At 31.8% G+C, this 20,798-nt stretch overlaps 1 protein-coding gene across 1 annotated transcript in view; it reads right to left on the bottom strand.

Moving 5' to 3' along the window:
* Positions 1 to 20,798, bottom strand: part of LOC118199405 (protein eva-1-like) — a 212,110-nt gene that overhangs the window by 38,317 nt on the left and 152,995 nt on the right. Inside the window, exons 3-4 of the mRNA XM_085814998.1 lie at positions 5,154 to 5,277; positions 2,004 to 2,153 (exon numbers count right to left, since the gene is read on the bottom strand). Coding sequence (XP_085671124.1) covers positions 2,004 to 2,153; positions 5,154 to 5,277 — 274 coding nt within the window. The remainder of the gene's footprint in view (positions 1 to 2,003; positions 2,154 to 5,153; positions 5,278 to 20,798) is intronic.

The raw sequence follows: 20,798 nt of genomic DNA, 5'->3' as shown, positions 1-20,798 counted from the left end.
ATGCATATTATTGGTCAAAATAAATTCAAATTTGAAATACAGATAATTCCAATGATGTGCTTGAAATTCATTAAACAAAAAAGTTTAGTACAGAAATCTGCCGATAGGTAGCTTCATAACACAAATGGTATTTATTTTCATATATTGAAAATGTGAAACATCATTTGCATTACAGCACATGCCTATTAGCATTATTCTTTGGATAAAAAGAAGGCATATTCTGCACGAGTAGTTATGTATCTACACACCATGCCTAAGTTGCAAGAAAAAGTGCTACTGGTTTAATTGTTCTACCACGAGAACTACTGTGTGGCTGTAAAAACATTCCATTGTAGAAAGCAGATACGAAGAGGTCCAATGTCTCCATGTGTCCTATTCAAGATGATGAAGAAATTTGAAACAACTGGGCCACTCTGCATTCTTCCAAGTAGGCACTGAAAGCAAATCTAGCTTTTGGCATAAAAAATGTGGCTAACACGGTCCTTATTCCACTGTATGAAAAATTTTATGGTGGATTTTGAGTTTTTATCCCTAAAAAATCAAGCTTGTGCACCTATTGCAGGATGGAGACTCAGAGGTTCATAAAACTTTTGCATTTCAGTTCCTAGCTCAAACAGTGGTTGATGTCACTTGGCCTTGGGACATTCTGTAGACTGATGAAGCACACTTTTACCAGTGACAGTATGGTATGGTTTTACAGCTATTTTTACTATTGGACTATTTTCTTGAAAGGATAACTGCAAATGGAATCCAAACCTGTTCCGCTACAGGACGACGGTATCATGATATGTTGAGAGATTTTGTGATTCCACAACTTTAACAGTGTGGATGCCTTTAGGACCCCATTTTCATGCAGGATAGTATACTTTCTCACATTGATCATCCTGTAATGCAATTGCTAAGATAGCATTTCATAGATGAATGGGTAATCAGCCCGCACTTTCCAACAGCATGTCCTCCTTGTTTGCAGGATATCCTACCACTACGACTTTTGGTTATGGGATTTCCTGAAGGACAAGGCAATCCAAACAAGATCATAAGGTCTATTTTTAGACCAGGTAGATCAGGCCGTATTCCTCTCTTGTAACCTACCATAATGGGCCTGCACCTGTGTCAGATCTGATGGACAGCAATTAGCGCCATGTTCTTGATATTCTGGCAAACTCACTCCAATCAGCTGTGGAAAAATAATTTCTGCAATTAAAGAACATTGTTGAACATAAAGGGGACATACTGAGCAGTTATAATGCTATGCTTTTATATTATTTAACATTTATAAAGCATATTAAATGTTTTTATGTGTATTGCAAAGCAATCTATTGGTTGGTTCTTGTACTAAACATTTTGATTTAATAACTGTCAAGCACCTCATTTGAATTATCTGCAATTCAAATTTTATCTCATTTGGACCAAAACAATGCATTCTACAGCCTTCTGAAATGGGAAAATTATTTCTTGCTGGTCTTGTATATATAGCGGCTCACATTTGTTTTTAGACACTTGTAATGTTGAAATTTAGATTTTTTTTTTTTTTTTTTTTTCTGATGCATTATTTTTTTGTCAATTTTAAGCCTTACTTGTAGCAAAACAAATATCATCAAAATATTTCTTGAAATAAAAGAATTAGAAATTCAAAATAAAAATAAATAAATAAATAAAATAAAATAAATGGATATATAACTCAGTGGTTATCAAACTGAAATTTTAAACTTTTAAACACATTGTAGCACAGCACATCTTTCAAAATATAAATCAAGCAACTGAAAAACCTTTCTCAAACATTGATAGGTGCAAAATAGAAAGTTCTTAAGATATGTAACCCCAAAAATCCATCTTAAAAATTACTGCATAAGATAACAAAATTAAAAAGTTACTGAAATATCAAAAAGTAAATGAAAAATAATCAAAGAAATTTATTTTACAAACCTTTTTTTTTTTTTAATTTTAATTTTATTTATTTATTTATTTATTTATTAGGAAACTGCTATAAAAATGAAACTTACATTCATATATTTGATGCTTCTCTGCAGCACAAATTTGTTCTCCATTCTCTGTGCTTCCAAAGAATGCACTGAATATAATAATCCTTAAGGATTTGTGGCAGCGCAATCGTAACTTTCCATCTTCACATGCAATACGAGTGAAAAACTTATCTGAAAATTCAATAAAATATTTAATTTGTAAACACTAAACATAAATTTTAACATAAAGTATATTCAAGTATAATCCATTAATTTAAACACTGCATACGGAAGTAATTCCTATTTCAAAACAGGTCTGATCTGCATCCTGAACATTTGCTTAAAGATAATAATAAGCCTGAATATATACACACCAGAAGAAAATTTTGAAATATTTCATTTATAGTAAAAAAAGGAAACAAACTATACCAGTGAGTTATTATTGCCAGTAATTTTGACTAGTACTTTTGACAATCAGAAAATTTCTTTCTTGGTTATATGTATATACAATAGATCACATTTGTCTTTGGACACTTATATTGTTGAAATTTAGACTTCTGATATAATGTTTTTGTCTATTTTAAGCTTTGCTTGTTGCAAAACAAATATCATCAAAATATTGCTTGAAATAAAATAAAATTATTCAAAAAGTGTTGATCAGTAACTTGCATTGTAATTCTCAGACACTCAAAAATTTTGTTGAAATGTTTTGCTATATTGCGCAAAACAAAAAAATGGGACAGTTCTATGTCTCCCGTTCTACTGAGCTAATTGACAAAATTCAAATTGTGTTTTTCCTGTCTTGAAAGCGCAATTTAGGATATATATTATATTTATATATAGCACTGTCCTAACATAGGTATTTTGACACAAAACGGGACATTTTTTTGAAATAATTTTTTTTTTTTTTTTTTTTACATATTCTGAGTCTACGTTACAAATTATGCATAAATATTAAATTCTGTAAAATTTGGTGCGAAATTTATGGAGAAATTCAAAATTTTATCTTGGCAGATTTTTTTCAGTTTGCGGCAAGAACAGTTCACTTGGCGAAATTCTTAATATATGGCAACCTATTTTCCTTTCCCTTTTTACATTGTGCATGAGCGGAGAAAAAGTCACTCGTTTTGACAAATAATTTTCTTTACATTATATTTTTAATTATAATATACATAGTTATTAATATACATTTTCCAGAATTTGATTTTATTTATTTGAGAATTGCATTTCTTTCTAAAGAATACTTTGTGACTCAGACCATGATGCATTTGAAAACTGCATATATTAAAAGAGAAAATACAGTAAAGCACAGTTAACATGCCTTTCAATGGGCCGTTCAGAAAAGATACATACAGAGAGATGTATAAGTGACATTCTAACCTAGGATGATTTGCATACCATTGCTTTAAACAGTTTTATCATTATGCCCATTGTTTTACACAATTTTGTGATCCTACATTTAGTGTTTTAAAATGTTATTCATATTTTAGTCAAATATTTTATTTTTGAAATAGCAAGAATCGAATATCATAAGATAAAAAAAAGCTTTAAATTAAAAAAAATACTAAATTTTATGCAAAAATTTATTTTTCTTCTTAATGGCTTGCTCTTCAGGCATTCTGCAAGTATATTAAAAAGCATCCAGCTCTTTGAAACATCTTGGTATTTCTGACATTCATTTTAAATAAAGTTTTTGCCTTCCATTTCATAAGGGCCCACAAACAGCCGAGCGGTAACGTCGCTGAACGCTGGTAGTTCACTCCGAGGTTCGAATCCCGGCGAACAGGCTAGTTGCATGGGTGTTTTCAAGGTTTTTCTCATGTGTAATGCGCATACGAGCTGGTTTCGCTGAGAAAGTTCTTCCCGAAGGCACTCCTCCTTTTAGGCAGAAAGTCCTGCTTTCCCATAACTTAATAATCAAATTCAATTCATTTCATCAGTATTTAGTCAGAGTTTTTATCAATCTTTAGAGGCTAGGCATTTTGAAGGCATGAGATGAAAGGAAAGACTGGTTTCATCAAGAGGAAAAAACGTCTTTAGATGACATTTAAGTCACTGGATAAATTCCTGAATCTTCAAATAATTCGACAGAGAAATCATGAGATTCTCCGTTTATACCACATGATGTTCTATGATGTAATTTAAATTTATATGATCATATAATCGAAAACTGGTTCTTCACTTTAATCTGCAATGATATCATTTTTGTCTTTTCCGTTAGCACAAGCTCAATTGCTGGTATTTGCTGGCATACACTCCAAGTGTTTCCTCTTTGAATACCCAACTTTCTTGAAATAGCTTGCCCTTCAAATTTTTGCTTCCACCCCTCAAATTTCCTTCTTTCCTTCAACATTTGTTTTCAGTGCTGACACAAGAAATTTAAGATTTTTTTTATTGTTGCACTTCCAAAAATTTTGCATTCTTGTTCAATATTTTAAAAATATCAATTGCATAAAATGCATTTCAATTGCAATGATTGAATTCAATCTTCTGTTTTGTTCATTTTTCTTTAAATATCATTAATTTTTTGAATTGGGGTATTGCTTGTTTGAAGAGTTTTGGTTTTAACATTTTTTTAAATTCTATGTAACATTTAATGGATTATTTGAAATTTATTAATTATGATTTTTAATTTTTGATCTTTGTGAAACATTTGTTCTAAATTTCTTACTTTATGCCTTTACATATATACACATATATATATTTAAGTTACTTAATGATCAGTGTATGTGCAATATAATGTATAAAAACAGTAACCAGCTGAATGATATTCTTGATTTAAAGTAACTGTTAAATATATTTCAACAATTTGATTGGCTTATAAACATACATTGCAATTAAAATAATTATAATATAATATTCACTTAGTTATTTGTGCTATTACTTTGTTTCTGGTAGACTTCCATTCAATTCTGAATTTTTAATACAAATCTACACAAGGAGTCTTTTGCGAAATTGTTAGCATAAATTCCAGGTCGTGAAAGTTTCACCAACTTTTATTACTTATCCTGTGAATTTTGCATTTTTCTTCTCCCACAATAAAATTACTGCATTGATAACTACTTAAAGATTACATAAATTACAAATAATTCAATCTTGTTTAAAAAGCACCATTATGAATTTTTTAAACTGATAAAAGTAAAAAATGTATATTTAATTTATTTTCCCTTTAATTTAAAAAGAATAGCTTACTTGGTCTACATTTGTAAGCCACATCGAAGTACCTCTGAACACCAAGACACAAATCTTCATTTAATAATTTAGGTGATACTTCTAATTTGCATTCTTGTTTTTCTTTGCATAATGCTTGCACACGCTGTGGGGAAAAAAATGTTCAAAGTTAGAGTTTTAGGAATTATAAAATTCATACATTTTGTTGAAAAACATTCTGTTTGCTAATATTGCTGTCTAGCCAGTACAGAGGTTAGTGACACTAACTGCCATACCGATGGGCCTGAGCTCAAATCTTGGAGAACGGATGGATGTTTGCAAGTATACAAGTTCTGTGCAGCAAGAGGGCACTCAGAACATAGGACAAGCCAAAGTCCTTTTAAGATGTTTGTAGCAGTGGAAATAGGGGGTGAAAGACTTTGATTGCCATCTCCCTCAGGGTGCTCTTTTTCAAAATTCCGGAGGAAGCTTAATGCCTTCTAACCATTTACCAATACCTGTGGTAATACAGAGGTGCCGTGCTAGATTCCACATGTACCTGTTCATTAAAATTGTTTCTTTCTCACTTTGCAGGGAATTTAATTTACTAAATTTTTTTATTATCGATAACTTAGCAAAACTGACAATGTAATTCGTAGTCAATTTTTTTGTAATTCCTTCCATACCTTAAAAGGTATTTCTCCCACTTTCCTAGCGTATCTTTGTGGTCTAGCGGTTCTGCACACTGGGCCGGTATTCCAGAGGTCCGTGGCTCGATTCCCGGCAAAGGTGGTTGCTATTTTTCATCTTTCCTGCTTCTAAAAATATACCTAATGTCTCTACAACCTTGTTGGAAATATAAATTTACCATTTATTTAGTATTATTCGTTCCTTATTTTGTAAAAGATGTAAATTTACAAACTTTTCCAGTTGCCAGTCATTTGCCAAAATTGAGAATTAAAACAAGATTGCTGATAATTTACCATCATTTTTTATTTTCTAAAATCTTTTGCTGACAACATAACATGAGTAAATAGAACAGAAACAAATGTTTTATTCAAAACTTAATAGACACCAGGAAAAAAAAAAAAAAAAAAAAAAGCATGAAAATAAATTATATTTTGAGCTTAAAATTTAAAATAATTTAAGATATATAGAAAAATGATTAAAAATAATTTGCGATATGTTACCAACCATTTCCATGTACTTAAAAGTTCATTTAACCTAGAGGTAAATGGCTTTGGCAACATAGCTCCAAGCTGGTGATGGTTTTGACGACTAATTTTTGTCCCATCTCAGTGTAACTATAACTGAGTATGCCTTCCAGCAATTTTGAGAAATTGAAAGTGCTATAAATTTACCGGTGGATGGGCGAAAACTATACAGTCAAAAGTCGTTAATCCGGACTCGTCGGGACTTCGGCGATTCCGGATTATAGATCATCAGTTTAAATCTGGTAATATGGCATGCAGAAATTATAAAATTAAAAATATGAAACCATAATTTATGAAATAAAGAACAATTATGATCTAAAGGGTATCAAAATTTACAAAACTTTATTAAACACTTCTTTCAATGTAAGTTGTTTAAGTTGCTTCGTTTTATGTGATAATACTTTCTCTTTAATTCTATAAACAGACATAATTTCTTGTTCAGTTACAAAGTTCCGCTGTTCAAGTCCTATAATTGCTGTGTCGAGAATACTGACTAATTTCTCAATCGAAATTTTTCCGTTTTCAATAACCTCTGTGTCACTTTCTTCACTATCGGAAGCGAATTATAATGACGGGGAATTTTATTTAAATCATATTAAAGACGGAGTACATTGAGATGAAATACTGCATTTAGTAAGGAATTATAAGCCAAATAAAATAAAAACATTTGCCCTGAAGATAAGGATAGTGCTGACAGATCAACTTCCAATTCATTGCGCGCCGCGGCATCCCCTCACCCGCCGCAGAGCAGTGTGAAATTGATAAACAGATTTCGGAATGGTTAGAGAAACAAAGGATATGCCTTTATCCACTTTTTGCAGCAATTCCACTTTTTGTTTGATGGACATCGAAATATACTTTCGCTTTGTAGATCCTTTGGGAGCTCCAGCATCGGAAATTCTATTTGATATAATCGAAAGTTCAAGCTAACTTATATAAAATTGCTCTAACAGTCTGAAAAAAATTTTCTGAAGCCAAATCCAATTCGAAGATTATGGAACAACGCAATCTGCAACATTAACTGAATTAGATAATTTTAGCTTAGCTTATACCGTCCGTTATACATTAAACGCGCTTGCGTGAACGTATTATGCGCATGCGCACACGCATATTCGCAGCCGTAAAGGCCCGTCCACATGAGTACGCTCGAAACGTAGCTGACGAACGCGCTTTTACGTTACCAGCGTAAAAGAGTCCAAATGAGTGCGCTTGCGAAGAGTGCGTTTAACCAATAGAATTATTTTGCGCAAAAATCACGTGACGCTGTAATATAGCGTCAACAGAGCTGTATCTTATTACTTCGCTGTGCTTCTGTATGTTTTGCGGCAAGTTGTCCGAATCAGATAATTTTTTTTTTATAGCTGAAAAATATTTTAGAATTATGAAAAATATTTATAGCTGAAAAAAATTTTTTTTATAGCTGAAAAATATTATAAAATTTTTATACTCTTTTACGTTACCAGCGTAAAAGAGTCCAAATGAGTACGCTTGCGAAGAGTGCGTTTAACCAATAGAATTATTTTGCGCAAAAATCACGTGACGCTGTAATATAGCGTCAACAGAGCTGTATCTTATTACTTCGCTGTGCTTCTGTATGTTTTGCGGCAAGTTGTCCGAATTAGATAATTTTTTTTTATAGCTGAAACTTTACTCTTAAGTGCAATTATTAAGCAGAGGCAAAACTGCAAAAAATGACAAGAATGGCTCCGAAAGATTTATTTAGAGCGATCTGTTCAAAGAGATTTTTTTTTTTACCGATTCGTTTGCGAAATGAATATCCGGAATTATTAAATTCCTACTATTAGCTCACACTCTCCCTATATCTTGTTCAAATTTTCAGTACATAAAATGCTTGTTATTCATCCCCTCAAGTTCAAATACAGCTTTTTCATACATTAAAATTTTTTAAATTTTTAATTAAAAAAATTCTGTTTATATTTTTATTTATTTATTTATTTATTTGTTTGTATTTTTTAAATTTTTCTTTGTGGGCCTAAGTAGGAATTGACTTTTTTTTTTTTTTTTTTTTTTTTTTTTTGTATATTACTTGTTTTTAAATTACTTCAGGATGAGTATCGACCAGTTTGACAGACTTGCAGATTCTATATTGTATGAAAATTAGGATTTATAATAAATTACTTAATTCTCTTTACCATCCACCATCCACCGCATAATAAAACCAGCTTCATATTTTTTCATATTTATCATGGAACATGGAACATCCCTTGGTCTTTTGTTTTTCTTTTTATTTATTTTTGAATTTAAAATGAGGTTCAAACTTTGAGCAGTTTATGAGAAATTATGTGCATGATAAAATATGCAATAAAATAAAAATAAAGAGAGAATTTATAGATGATATATGATAAAGAGATGCAGATATATTATTACATAAGGATTTCTATTTGCACTGCACATTTTTAAACTAAATTAAAAACAATAACAACAATGAATAAAATAAGAAATGAAAACACTAATTATAGGTAAAATAAGAATACAATGATTCATGATTAAATATATGAAACACGTTTCAAAATGAGAAAAGCTAACTGAATTATAATACCGTCTACGGGTGAGGTTCGAACTCGCCACCTTTCCATTCCTCTGCCACCAAAGCAGCGCGCTGACCACTCAGCTATCTGTGACAGCATTGCTTGTGAAAAATAATGAAACAAGTAGAAGTCGCAGCAAATGTAATTTAATTAAACTTCAATAAATGATTGCTGTATGACACAAGTTGTAACTTTCCTCCAAAATTTCGTAATTGTATTTTATTGAATACTCTTTCACAGTCAACTACTTTATTTTAGAAGTTGTTATATTGCCGAAGTTAGTTTTTGGTGTATTTAATATAGGGATATTTATAGAGCTTTTTATTACACGATATAGCCAATATTTATAATAATTAAGGAGAATGTTGTAAGGCAGAAACTTTGATTTCGTAGAAACAGTAATTTATTTAGGTTCCTATTACTTACGGTGTTATAAATACGTGAAGCATATGGATATACTGGTCGGATCATTGCTTTATAAATATAGTTTTCCCCTTTAATGAAAATTTTCAATTTATACCAATATATACGGTTTGAGAAATCTGAAGATGGCGTGAATAATGCTGCTTATTTTATTGCTGTATACTGTTATGATATTTCTAAGCAAAAACTCATCTTTGTGTGGTTCTGACGCCATATTCAAATGGGTAAGCAAGAAGGTTTTCTGATCATGACACGTGATAAGAACTCGGTCAGCTATTGACTATATGCGCGCGTCGCGGGCAAAAAAGCTGAAGACGAACTCAGTTTTACGTCTTCTACGTCACGCGAATTTACGCCGGCGTCAAAAAAGTTGTGTCAACTACGTAGCGAGCATACTCGTGTGGATGGGCTTTTACGCGCATGCATCAACGCGACACATGCGAAGAAAGTTTGTAGCTTTGAGGTCCGGATTATAGATCATTTCGAATTATGGGTGTCCGAATTAACGACTTTTGACTGTTCGGTGGGTTGGCGCCCCATCGACACAGTTGTCTGAAGGCCCGTCCACACAAGTACACTCGAAACATAGCTGACGAACGCGCTTTTACGTTACCAGCGTAAAAGCGTCCAAACGAGTACACTTGCGAAGAGTGCGTTTAACCAATAGAATTATTTTGCGCAAAAATCACGTGACGCTGTAATATAGCGTCAACAGAGCTGTATCTTATTACTTCGCTGTGCTTTTGTATGTTTTGCGGCAAGTTGTCCGAATCAGATGATTTTTTTTTATAGCTGAAACTTTACTATTAAGTGCAATCATTAAGCAGAGGCAAAACTGCAAAAAATGACAAGAATGGGTCCGAAAGATTTATTTAGAGCGACCTGTTCAAAGAGATTTTTTTTTTTTCGTACTGATTCGTTTGCGAAATGAATATCCAGAATTATTAAATTCCTACTATTAGCTCACACTCTCCCTATATCTTGTTGAAATTTTGAGTACATAAAATCCTTTTTATTCATCCACTCAAGTTCAAATACAATTTTTTAAACTTGTAGTGAATGACACTTAATGTTAATACAGTTTTTTCACATATTAAATTTTTTAAAATTTTTAATTTAAAAAATATTCTGTCTGTATTTTTATTTATTTATTTATTTATTTTTGTATTTTTTAAATTTTCTTTGTGGAAGTAGGAATTGACTTAATTTTTTTTTTTTTTGGTATATTACTTGTTTTTTAATTACTTCAGGATGAGTATGGACCAGTTTGACAGACTTGCAGATTCTACATTGTATGAAAATTAGGATTTATAAAATTGGTTTGGAATACAGTATATAAAGAGAATTAAATTACTTAATTCTCTTTATATACACCATCCACCATATAATAAAACCAACTTCATATTTTTTTAACTGCCCCTCCCTTGGCCTTTTATTTTTCTTCTTATTTATTTTTGAATTTAGAATGAGGTTCAAACTTTGGAGAGTTTATGAGAAATTATGTGCATGATAAAATACTCAATAAAGTAAAAATAAAGAGAGAATTTATAGATGATATATGATAAAGAGATGCAGATATGTTATTACATAAGGATTTTTATTTACACTGCACATTTTTAAACTAAATTAAAAACAATAATAATAATGAATAAAAACAATAACAATAGGTAAAATAAGAATATAATGATTCATGATTAAATATAAGAAACATGTTTAAAAATGAGAATAGCTAACTGATTTATATATTCGTCTACGGGTGAGGATCGAACTCGCCACCTTTAACTTCCTCCGCCACCAAAGCAGCGCGCTGACCACTCAGCTATCTGTGATAGTAGTACTTGTGAAAAATAATGTAACAAGTAGAAGTCGCTGCAAAGGTAATTTAATTAAATTTCAATAAATGATTGCTGTATGACACAAATTGTAACTTTCCTCCAAAAATTTCGTAATTGTATTTTATTGAATACTCTTTCACAGTCAACTGCTTTATTTTAGAAGCTGTTATATTGCTGAAGTTAGTTTTTGGTGTATTTAATATTGGGATACTTATAGAGCTTTTTATTACGCATGATATATAATAATTAAGGAGAATGTTGTAAGGCAGAAATTTTGATTTCGTAGAAACTGTAATTTATTTAGGTTCTTATTACTTACGGTGTTATAAATAGGTGAAGCATATGGATATACTGCTCGGATCATTGCTTTATAAATATAGTTTTTCCCTTTAATGAGAATTTTAAATGTATACCATGTATGTAACGTTTAAATTCTATGACTCTTTTTTGTACCTGTACTTTTATCGGATGTATTACAAATTCAATTATTTTAGTCATTCCAGTATTTTTAAATAAGAATCAAATAACTGACTGCACAACTTCGGAATAACTTGTTCATTTTTCTTTTATACTTTGCCTCAAAATATTATTAACTTCATTGTTTAAAATTATGCTTTGATTTGGTAGTTCGTCAAACATGAATTTCAGCATAATGCTAGCAATACATAAATTTAATTTTCACAATAAAACGTTTTGATATCAAATTTTATCGGTTTAACAGAGTGGATATATATATATAAATATATTTATATACATTTGGTGCGGCTGATTGCAACCAAAATACGAGGTGCACATCTACATGTTATACAAAATTTCAACGTTCTGAGGCTACTCGTTTTTGAGTTAAGGCCCGTTTCCACTGCTGCGTATGCGTTGCGGTGCGTATGCGTTTCTCTAATCAGCGAGCGAATTCACTTTGATTGACATCTGCAATCCGGTCAGTGTGCGGTGACGGATGACATATGGATGGAGTTCAACAATGTTCAACTTCTATCCGTATGTCTGCGGATGCGTTGGGGTCACGTGGTAAAAAAGGTGAAATCAGGTGCAGTCACTAAAAATTAATGGCGGCAGAAGTAGCGATGAACGCTCGCTAATAGGGAAAGAATGTTTTGCTAAAAAATACTTATTTCTGAATTAACATTATAGCGAGAAATCTGTGTGCTGAAAAAGACAGCAATCAGCTGAATTTAGTTAAAAAAAAGATAAGAAAAACAAGATAACTGCAACTACAGTACTTGTTCGTTCAAGAAAATCAGCGGCAAAAATTATAATTCCATGTCCATGAAATAGCAAAATTTGTTCTGATAATCATATTTTAGTTCTGCATACTTATTTAGCTTTAATGAAAATGAATGTCTGACATCAAACTGCTATAACAAATTAGATATGATTAAAAGATTTGCTATTTTTTTCTTTTGAAACAGGTAAAAACTAAAAACGTTAATTATAAATTAAATTTGATAGCCTTTTATAAATACTCCAGTTCATTGAAGAGTATGTTAAATTTGTATTTCCCTTTATAAGTATATCTTTTTGGATAACATATATTTGTAAGCACATGAAATATATCTTTAGCAGCCCGTTTAACTTCAATACGAACGCCACTTTAAAAGATAATGATTTTTGTAAAAAATGTACTAGAAGCTGAAGAACAAACTCTGGTAAATTTTTCAGACGATAGCACACTGAAATAGGACCAAAAAACTTAAGTTTTAAGAATTGATTTAGTTGATGATGTATATAAGCCAAAATATGCATGCGACTCATGTGCAATCCTAGCTTAGTGGTAAAGCTGATGGTAAGGATGTTCATGTTTTTGGAGTCGTGAATTCGAATCCCATACGCTTTTTGCACCCTGTCTGTAACTTTCTTACCTTTTTATTCCAATTTGATCTATATTCGTGTTTTATAATTTATTTATATTATATGCATTAAATATATTGTTTTATTTATGCTCTTATTTATTTAAATTTTTCCCGCAAAAAAGTTTGAAAATTATATAATACTAATTTAAAGCATATCCTGTACATATATATTTGAATTTAACAAACATTCTCTATTCGTACAAAGCAAATTTAAAGTTAATTAAATTTAAATTAAATTTAATGCAAACAAAGAAATGATTAATTATTACTGCGAACTAATCTACAATATCATTTAAATTCTGAGAACATATGTAAATCAAGTGCAAGTATCAAAATCCATGAATAAATATATAATTCCAAAAATTTATTAATCCTAAAAAATTTATAAAAATGCATAAGTGAATAATGGGATAGATTATTAATCCTAAAAAAATTATAAAAATGCATAAGTGAATAATAGGATAGATTATTAATCCTAAAAAAATTATAAAAATGCATAAGTGAATAATAGGATAGCTAATTAATCCTTAAAAATTTATAAAAATGCATAAATGAATAATAGGATAGATTTAATCCTAAAAAATTTATAAAAATGCATAAGTGAATAATAGGATAAATAAATTTTTGGAATTATATATTTATTCATGGATTTTGATACTTGCACTTGATTTACATATGCTCTCAGAATTTAAATGATATTGTATATTAGTTCGCAGCAATAATTAATCCTTTATTTGTTTGCATTAAATTTCATTTAAATTTAATTAACTTTTAATTTGCTTTTTACGAACAGAAAATGTTTGTTAAATTCAAATTTCATTCCTTGCAGCAATGGCGCAAGAGAATTATTTAAATTTAATTTATTTTGAAACCCTGCAGATATATATATATATTTTCGTTTCACTTTTATATGAATGTATATACATGTGCTCAGACTTCGGGATGTTTACGACTCTAAACTTTCATTCCAATTAACATGAGACAGTATTAATGCCCTAAACATTTTTTAACAAAAAATTACTATAATAATTGCTTTTAAATTCAGTCCTCTCCAGCAGAAGCGCAGGAATTAATTAATTAAATATTTCTTTTTTCTTTACCTAATGTGTGTATATATAAAGAGAAAAATCTTATTTTTATAACTTCTATAAAAAGAGATATGAGTTAAAAATGTTTAAATTAAAAATAATATTTTATGGATTATGCATAAAATATAACTGCCCATAGTGCATTTTAAAAGAAACGAGATTTCTAATAAATTATCCAGCTATGACCCTGAAGTCAGCGGTATACAAGCATAGCAAATTTTGCGTAAATATCGTGAACCTTTCTTTACAGTTGCTCTGTACTTTTAAAGTACCAATTTTTTTTAATCCCTTTAACTTTTTTATTTTATTTATTTGTTTGTTTACTTTTTCACTAACAGTACATCTTAGTTTTAATAATATATATATTATTTCATAATATTTAAGGCTTCTAGAAACACAAATTTTTTTTTTTTTTTTTAATTTACTTAAGCTTCTATGGAATTAGTGATGTTCATAATATGCATTATTACCTTACTTATGTAAAAATTGGTTTGATCTTTACATTATGGTAACTTGGCGTTTTTTTGGCGAAAATTTGGCGACCAACTCTCCTACAGCAACCCTCTATTTTTTTTTCCCGCCGCCATTTTGTCTTCATGAAGTAAAGACATGTTTCTTTTCTTTTTATCTACTGAACACTTCTTCCAACAATCTACTAGCCGAATTACACTTATGCTAGAAATTTTATCTAACAAAACTGCTTAATCATGACAAATATTCACTGCAAAATTGGGAAAAAGTGCACAATACCATACTCCTTACGCGTTTTTCAAAATAACACATACACATAAACCATGTACACGCCGACTTATTTTTACTTAAAAAAACATTCCAGAATTGCACAAAAATGGCATGCATTGCTCACACTCTTCACTATATCCATGTACACTGCTTTTTTCTCATAAATTAGAAAAATTTCACGAAAATACATGACAATTTTCTCAATCTTTAAACCCGGTAAAAAGAACATATATGAAATTACCTGATCGCGAAAAAGTATTTACCCTTTCCAAATATGAACATTTCCACATATAAAATAAATAAAATATCCAAAAACCTCTAAATCATCTATTACATTATACACGTCACCAACGAATTCATACCGCAAGCATTACAAATACTTAGTATCAAAAATTTAAATTATTTCCATGCACGTTTACTTCAACTTAAACGTGTACCAAATTCCTACAAACATAAAATTCACAAAATAACTATCATTTAATTAAAATATCACTAAACCATGTACACGTCGACTTATTTTTACTTAAAAAAACATCCCAGAATTGCACAAAAATGGCATTGCGCACACTCTTCACTATATCCATGTACACTGCTTTTTTCTCATAAATTAGAAAAATTTCACGAAAATACATGACAATTTTCTCAATCTTTAAACCCGGTAAAAAGAACATATATGAAATTACCTGATCGCGAAAAAGTATTTACCCTTTCCAAATATGAACATTTCCACATATAAAATAAATAAAATATCCAAAAACTTTTACCTCTTAATCATCTATTACATTATACACATCACCAACGAATTCATACCGCAACCATTACAAATACTTAGTGTCAGATATTTAAATTATTTCCATGCACGTTTACTTCAACTAAAACGTATACCAAATTCCTACAAACATAAAATTCACAAAATAACTATCATTTAATTAAAATATAATTAAATTCAAAAACACTACTTAAAATATAAATGAGCACATACATTAAATTAATACATACATAAATACCCATTTCGAATTCACTTTAGTTACGGCCATGGGATCCAAAAATTCACGAACACTGTTTCACACAACACAGAATAAAGCCAAATACAAAACTTCCAGATTTTTTCCCGATTTCCCCCCCTTTTCCGATTAAAGAACCGTAATTCGTCCATTAATATCACATGACATATCCCATGATCTCTCATTTCCCTCACACAAAATAATGCGTAATCGGAACTGAGTCCTGCTCACATTATTACCAAAGTCCCAGGTAGTAACCTTTATCGCCTCCAAAATGTCGCCAAACTACCAGTTACCATATTGTAAAGGTCAACCAAAAATTGCTAGCGTACTTTACTTTTGCAGTTCATAAGCAGAAATAAAAATTTCCAATAACATGGAATTTAGTAAACAAAACTTTTCTGCGTTTTACGTCAGGATCCAAAACAAACAATACTAGCTTAAGCGGGAAAAATTCAGATGTTCAGCGTCTTAACTCGCGAACTGCTTGTTTGGTGCCAAAATATTACAGTGACACCTAGCGGTGGAAAATGAAAATATTTTACGGATACGCAGCAGTGGAAACGCTTGTACGGATGCCGTAGGCGTGCCTTCAATTGACGCAACGCGTTCGTACGCAGTAGTGGAAATGAGCCTTACTCTTGAATTACTCAGTTCGTGTTTCGTCATCTATATAGGCATGAGTATAATTCATTATTATTATTAATATTCAAAACCAAAAGTAGTGAATTGCTTAAAAAATAAATTTTAACTATTAAAGATTTTCGAGAAATTTAGTAAGCAAATCTACTAGGAAACAAAATTATTAATTAAAAGTAAATTGCTAATGTAATTAAGAGAAATCTAAAGTAATTTAGAAACCCTTGCCTATTGGAATCTTCCCCTTTTCTTATATATATATATATATATATAAAACTAATTATTGGGATTAATAATTGCTATTAACATATTTCCTTTACTTCGTACAAGGAAGTAAAAATTGAACACACTTATCAACAATGAGACTTATTAGCAGAATGAGTTGAATTATTTGTATTACGCTAAAACAATTTACAGCTTTTTTTAAAATTTGACATGGGGAGAAAAAAAAAAAAAAAAAAAAAAAAAAAAAAAGGTTTAATTTATGGTTTAAAAATGCAAGCAGTGATAGACACATCCAAACATCTGGTTTCTGGCTCTGCCTGATAATCATAGCTTTTATTTAACGCCATTTTGGAAGGGAGATCTCTTTCGAGGTGATTTAGTTCTGTATGAGGGTCAGGGCCGGCGCCACAGCGTGCGCAACCGCATCGGGCTGCAAAATTTTTAGAATTTGGAAAAGAAACGGGCGACAGCATTTTGCATTTGCGGAGTTTGGACCGGGCGGTAAAACGTGTAGCACCGGCCCTAATGATGGCTGCAGGTGGATCATATGGACATTAATGTGTTCTGAACGGGCAACGGTAAAAATCAACTGAATCCTCGTCGAGATTTTGAACCACGAATTTTCCAACTGTTAGCTTGACGTGCCGACCGCTTATACCACAAGATTCGGGCAATTTCGAGAATCTTCCCTTATTTAAAGAGTGATAGGATAGAGTCACGAGATCCAATTGGTGATGAGTTATCGTTCACCACATTTTAGTTAACACTGCAGCCAGATACAATATGTTACGGATAGTCAACCTGTGTTGTGTAGAGAATTGTCTGATCGCGTTATAAAAACTAGATGAATGATTTTCTGATTTAAGAAAATCTTAATTTTATTTGATTCTGAATTATTTATTTTAATGCTTTAATTTTGGGGAAAAACAGATACTTCTGGGAATATTATTTAGTTTCAAAGAATATTATTTATTTTCCTTTTATTTGCAATTTTTGTACAAGCTTTGATTCATTGTGAAAAGAAGCAGGGAAAGGAGGCGATTTTGCTAAGTCATGATTTCGCGCGCTTTGTCCTTTAGAATGTTCTAGAAGAAATTTCATTGTGCAATTGTTCTTAGGACAGGAAGTACGTGACAGAAGGGTCAGAGGTTGCCACTTAACCTTCGATGTAAGTCATTCTGGTTTTGGCGATCGGAGGTCCGGTTGTTGGCTAAGTGAAGATGGGCGCGTACGCGCATTCACCCTTATTTCCTCATTCAGGAGTTGAAACGCAAATTTTGTCCAAATTAAGGGGGCGATAATTGAAGCCATTGTGGGAGTCCGCGTTTGTGAAGGAGACGAAGAAAATTCGAGTTTGAATCACTTACTTGCTAGACTTACTTACTTACTTTTGACTAAGACTGTAACTTCGAGCTTGCTCTTGGGTTGGGCGATAGAAAAGATGTAATTTACGAAGAGAGATGTTTTCCGGCGGGGAGCGGCAGCCATGCTCCCCGGCCGCGTTTTGGCTAAGAGGCGAGATTGAAGATGGGCGAGTTTTACTGAAATATTTAAAGAGACTTTTTGCCCGACTTTCGAAGGTGAAGGATTCTTCTGGTGATGAATAAGGTAAAATAGTTATCCTTTCCAGTTGTGATTCCGGCCGCCGACTTGCTATCAAGAAAAGGCCGGGGATGATGAGGATTTTCTCAAGTATCTTAAAATAAGAAATTTTTTATCCAGCGAGTATTAAATTCCAAAAATTATCGGCCAAGTTCCACCCCGTCAATGTGAGTTTCTCGACATCTGGACAGCGAGCTTGAAGATTCTGCTCGGGTGCTTGTTCCAGTGGCATATTTTCTTCGATGCTGAGCGTGCGGATGGGTTGCTGAAAAATAATGGAGTCGGTGTTCTTCTACATTGTGGTCAGTGATACCGAATGCGTGAGACTCCTTAGACGCCAGTGTTCCCCTTACGGAATGTACTACTTCCAGGATTTAAGGAGGACTATTTATCCCTGATTTCTCCCAGAATGCAAGGCCAGCCCGAGACATTTCCGGGTGCGTTTCAAGTCGTCTACATAACAGATAAGTGTTGCTTTGTTATCAATTTTCCTTCGAACTTTTTGGAAATTGAAACTTTACTTTAAATTGAATCTTAAATTAATTCTAAAGAACTAAATTGCCTCTTCTTTTCCCCTTCTTAATTTACCGAGACAAACCTTAAGGTCCTCATATGAATTAGGATGTAATAATATAATTTGTTTGTGTAATCTTCCTTAGAACAGATGTTGAATTGCAAATAATATGTTTTCTTTAACTTCTTAGAAATTACAGAACGGGTACCTGTTAAATTAAAAGAGTTATGTAATAGATTTGCAAATCATGAATTTAAATGTAACAAAAGAAAATGATAATTTGAAGAATTCAAATATGTCTAAAATAAGAAAATTGAACTGTAACTAAAATAAGAAATTGAGTCTCTGATTAGGATAAGATTTAATTTTAATTGTGGAGGAATTTGAATAAACTGGTATTTAATCTGGAAACCTATTACTAATGTTTTCTTTATATCTTTTATGCGTTTTTCTTATATATATATTGATTTTACATTTTGTTTATTCGATTCTCTCACGGCGCAGTCCCGGATGCATAATACACAACGCAAAAATTTGTATTTCATCTTCATTTATACGATCACTAAAAGTGTGGTAATTAGCTAACTCTTAAGAGTTTAGTTTCTCAGTTGATATTTAGTTAGTTACGGTTTCACCTGTCTGTTTTTGCATTAGTTTCCTCCCTAAGAGGAAGTAGTAACACAGCAAACAGAACATTGGTGTCGTAACAAGACACCTAGCCCCTAACGCACATTAGTGAACGATTTAAGCTTTCACTGTTTTTCCCCCCTCCCAATGGCAGATTATGAACAAGTGTAACTCATTAATCTATACAAGGCCAGATGTGGTGGTCTCTTTATTATGGAGGCACCTAATAGGTGGAGGGGTACATTCACAGTGAACGGTGGAGGTTTTTGCCCGATGATGATCGAAGAAGATCGAAACACGCGTGTATGTATAAATATATATATACACTCCTTAATGTTTAATTTGTTCCCCATAGTGCAAAAAGTAAACTACTTGGGTGTCACTCTTAACAGTAAATTTACATGGAGCGACCACATTAATAAAGTTCGAGGCAGAGCTATCTACTGATGAAAAATCTATTTCCGTTGATAGGGAAATACTCCAAACTGGATCTCCTGAAGAAGAGACATGTATACACTGCTATTATTAGACCCATCTTTACGTATGCTTCGCCGGCATGGGCGGCGGTCAACAAGAAAGATTTAAATAAATTGCAAGTTGTTCAAAATAAATACTTAAGGCTCATCACCCAAGTACACTTCTACGTGTCAAATGATACTCTACACAACGACCTCAAAATTGAATGAATGTGTAGAAGAATTTATCAATCGTATGAATAGAAGTTTCTTTAACAGGGCCACGAATTGCTCACACTTACGAGAATTCAACACCTTCGAATACATTACCTGAGGATGCTAATATCAGACCTCACGGGGCCCATCTCACCCGTAACTCGAATTTCCCGACTTAATTGCACCTTATATAGTTATGTATATATTTTGTATTTCACATTTATTCTTTTACTCTCATTTTTATTCTCATTTTAGCGTACTGACTTATTTTAGTATATAAAACTTTGTATTTTATGCATTTTCTTATGTATGTTATGTTAACATCAGTCAGATACCGACACTCTTGTCAAGCCTCTCCTGGTCTTCGTTCTTGTTCAGTTTTCTAAAACCCTTGTGGCGTATGGTCACCCCTCTTCTCTTCACCTCAGACCTCCTCTTACTCTGTCCGACTGTTACGTCATGCGCCTCTTGGGCAGACTTGCCATTGAGCCGGCAACATTGCACATATTAGCGATAGCCCAGCAATACATGTATTGATTGATTAATGTTTAATTCTTTATTTGACCATTCTCCTTCGCGCAATGCTCTCCTGTTTCCATATATTTATACGGTTTTGCTGCTTGTTAATTAATTTTCTGTCTATTTAAAGTTTAATATTGTAAATTATAGTAAAAATAAATGCATGAA

Source organism: Stegodyphus dumicola, chromosome 4 (genome assembly GCF_044657685.1).
Source record: "Stegodyphus dumicola isolate Sdum_Otavi_A_Nest chromosome 4, ASM4465768v1".
NCBI lineage: Eukaryota > Metazoa > Arthropoda > Arachnida > Araneae > Eresidae > Stegodyphus > Stegodyphus dumicola.
Note: the sequence above shows the minus strand (reverse complement) of the source record. Positions and strands in the feature narration are given on the sequence as shown.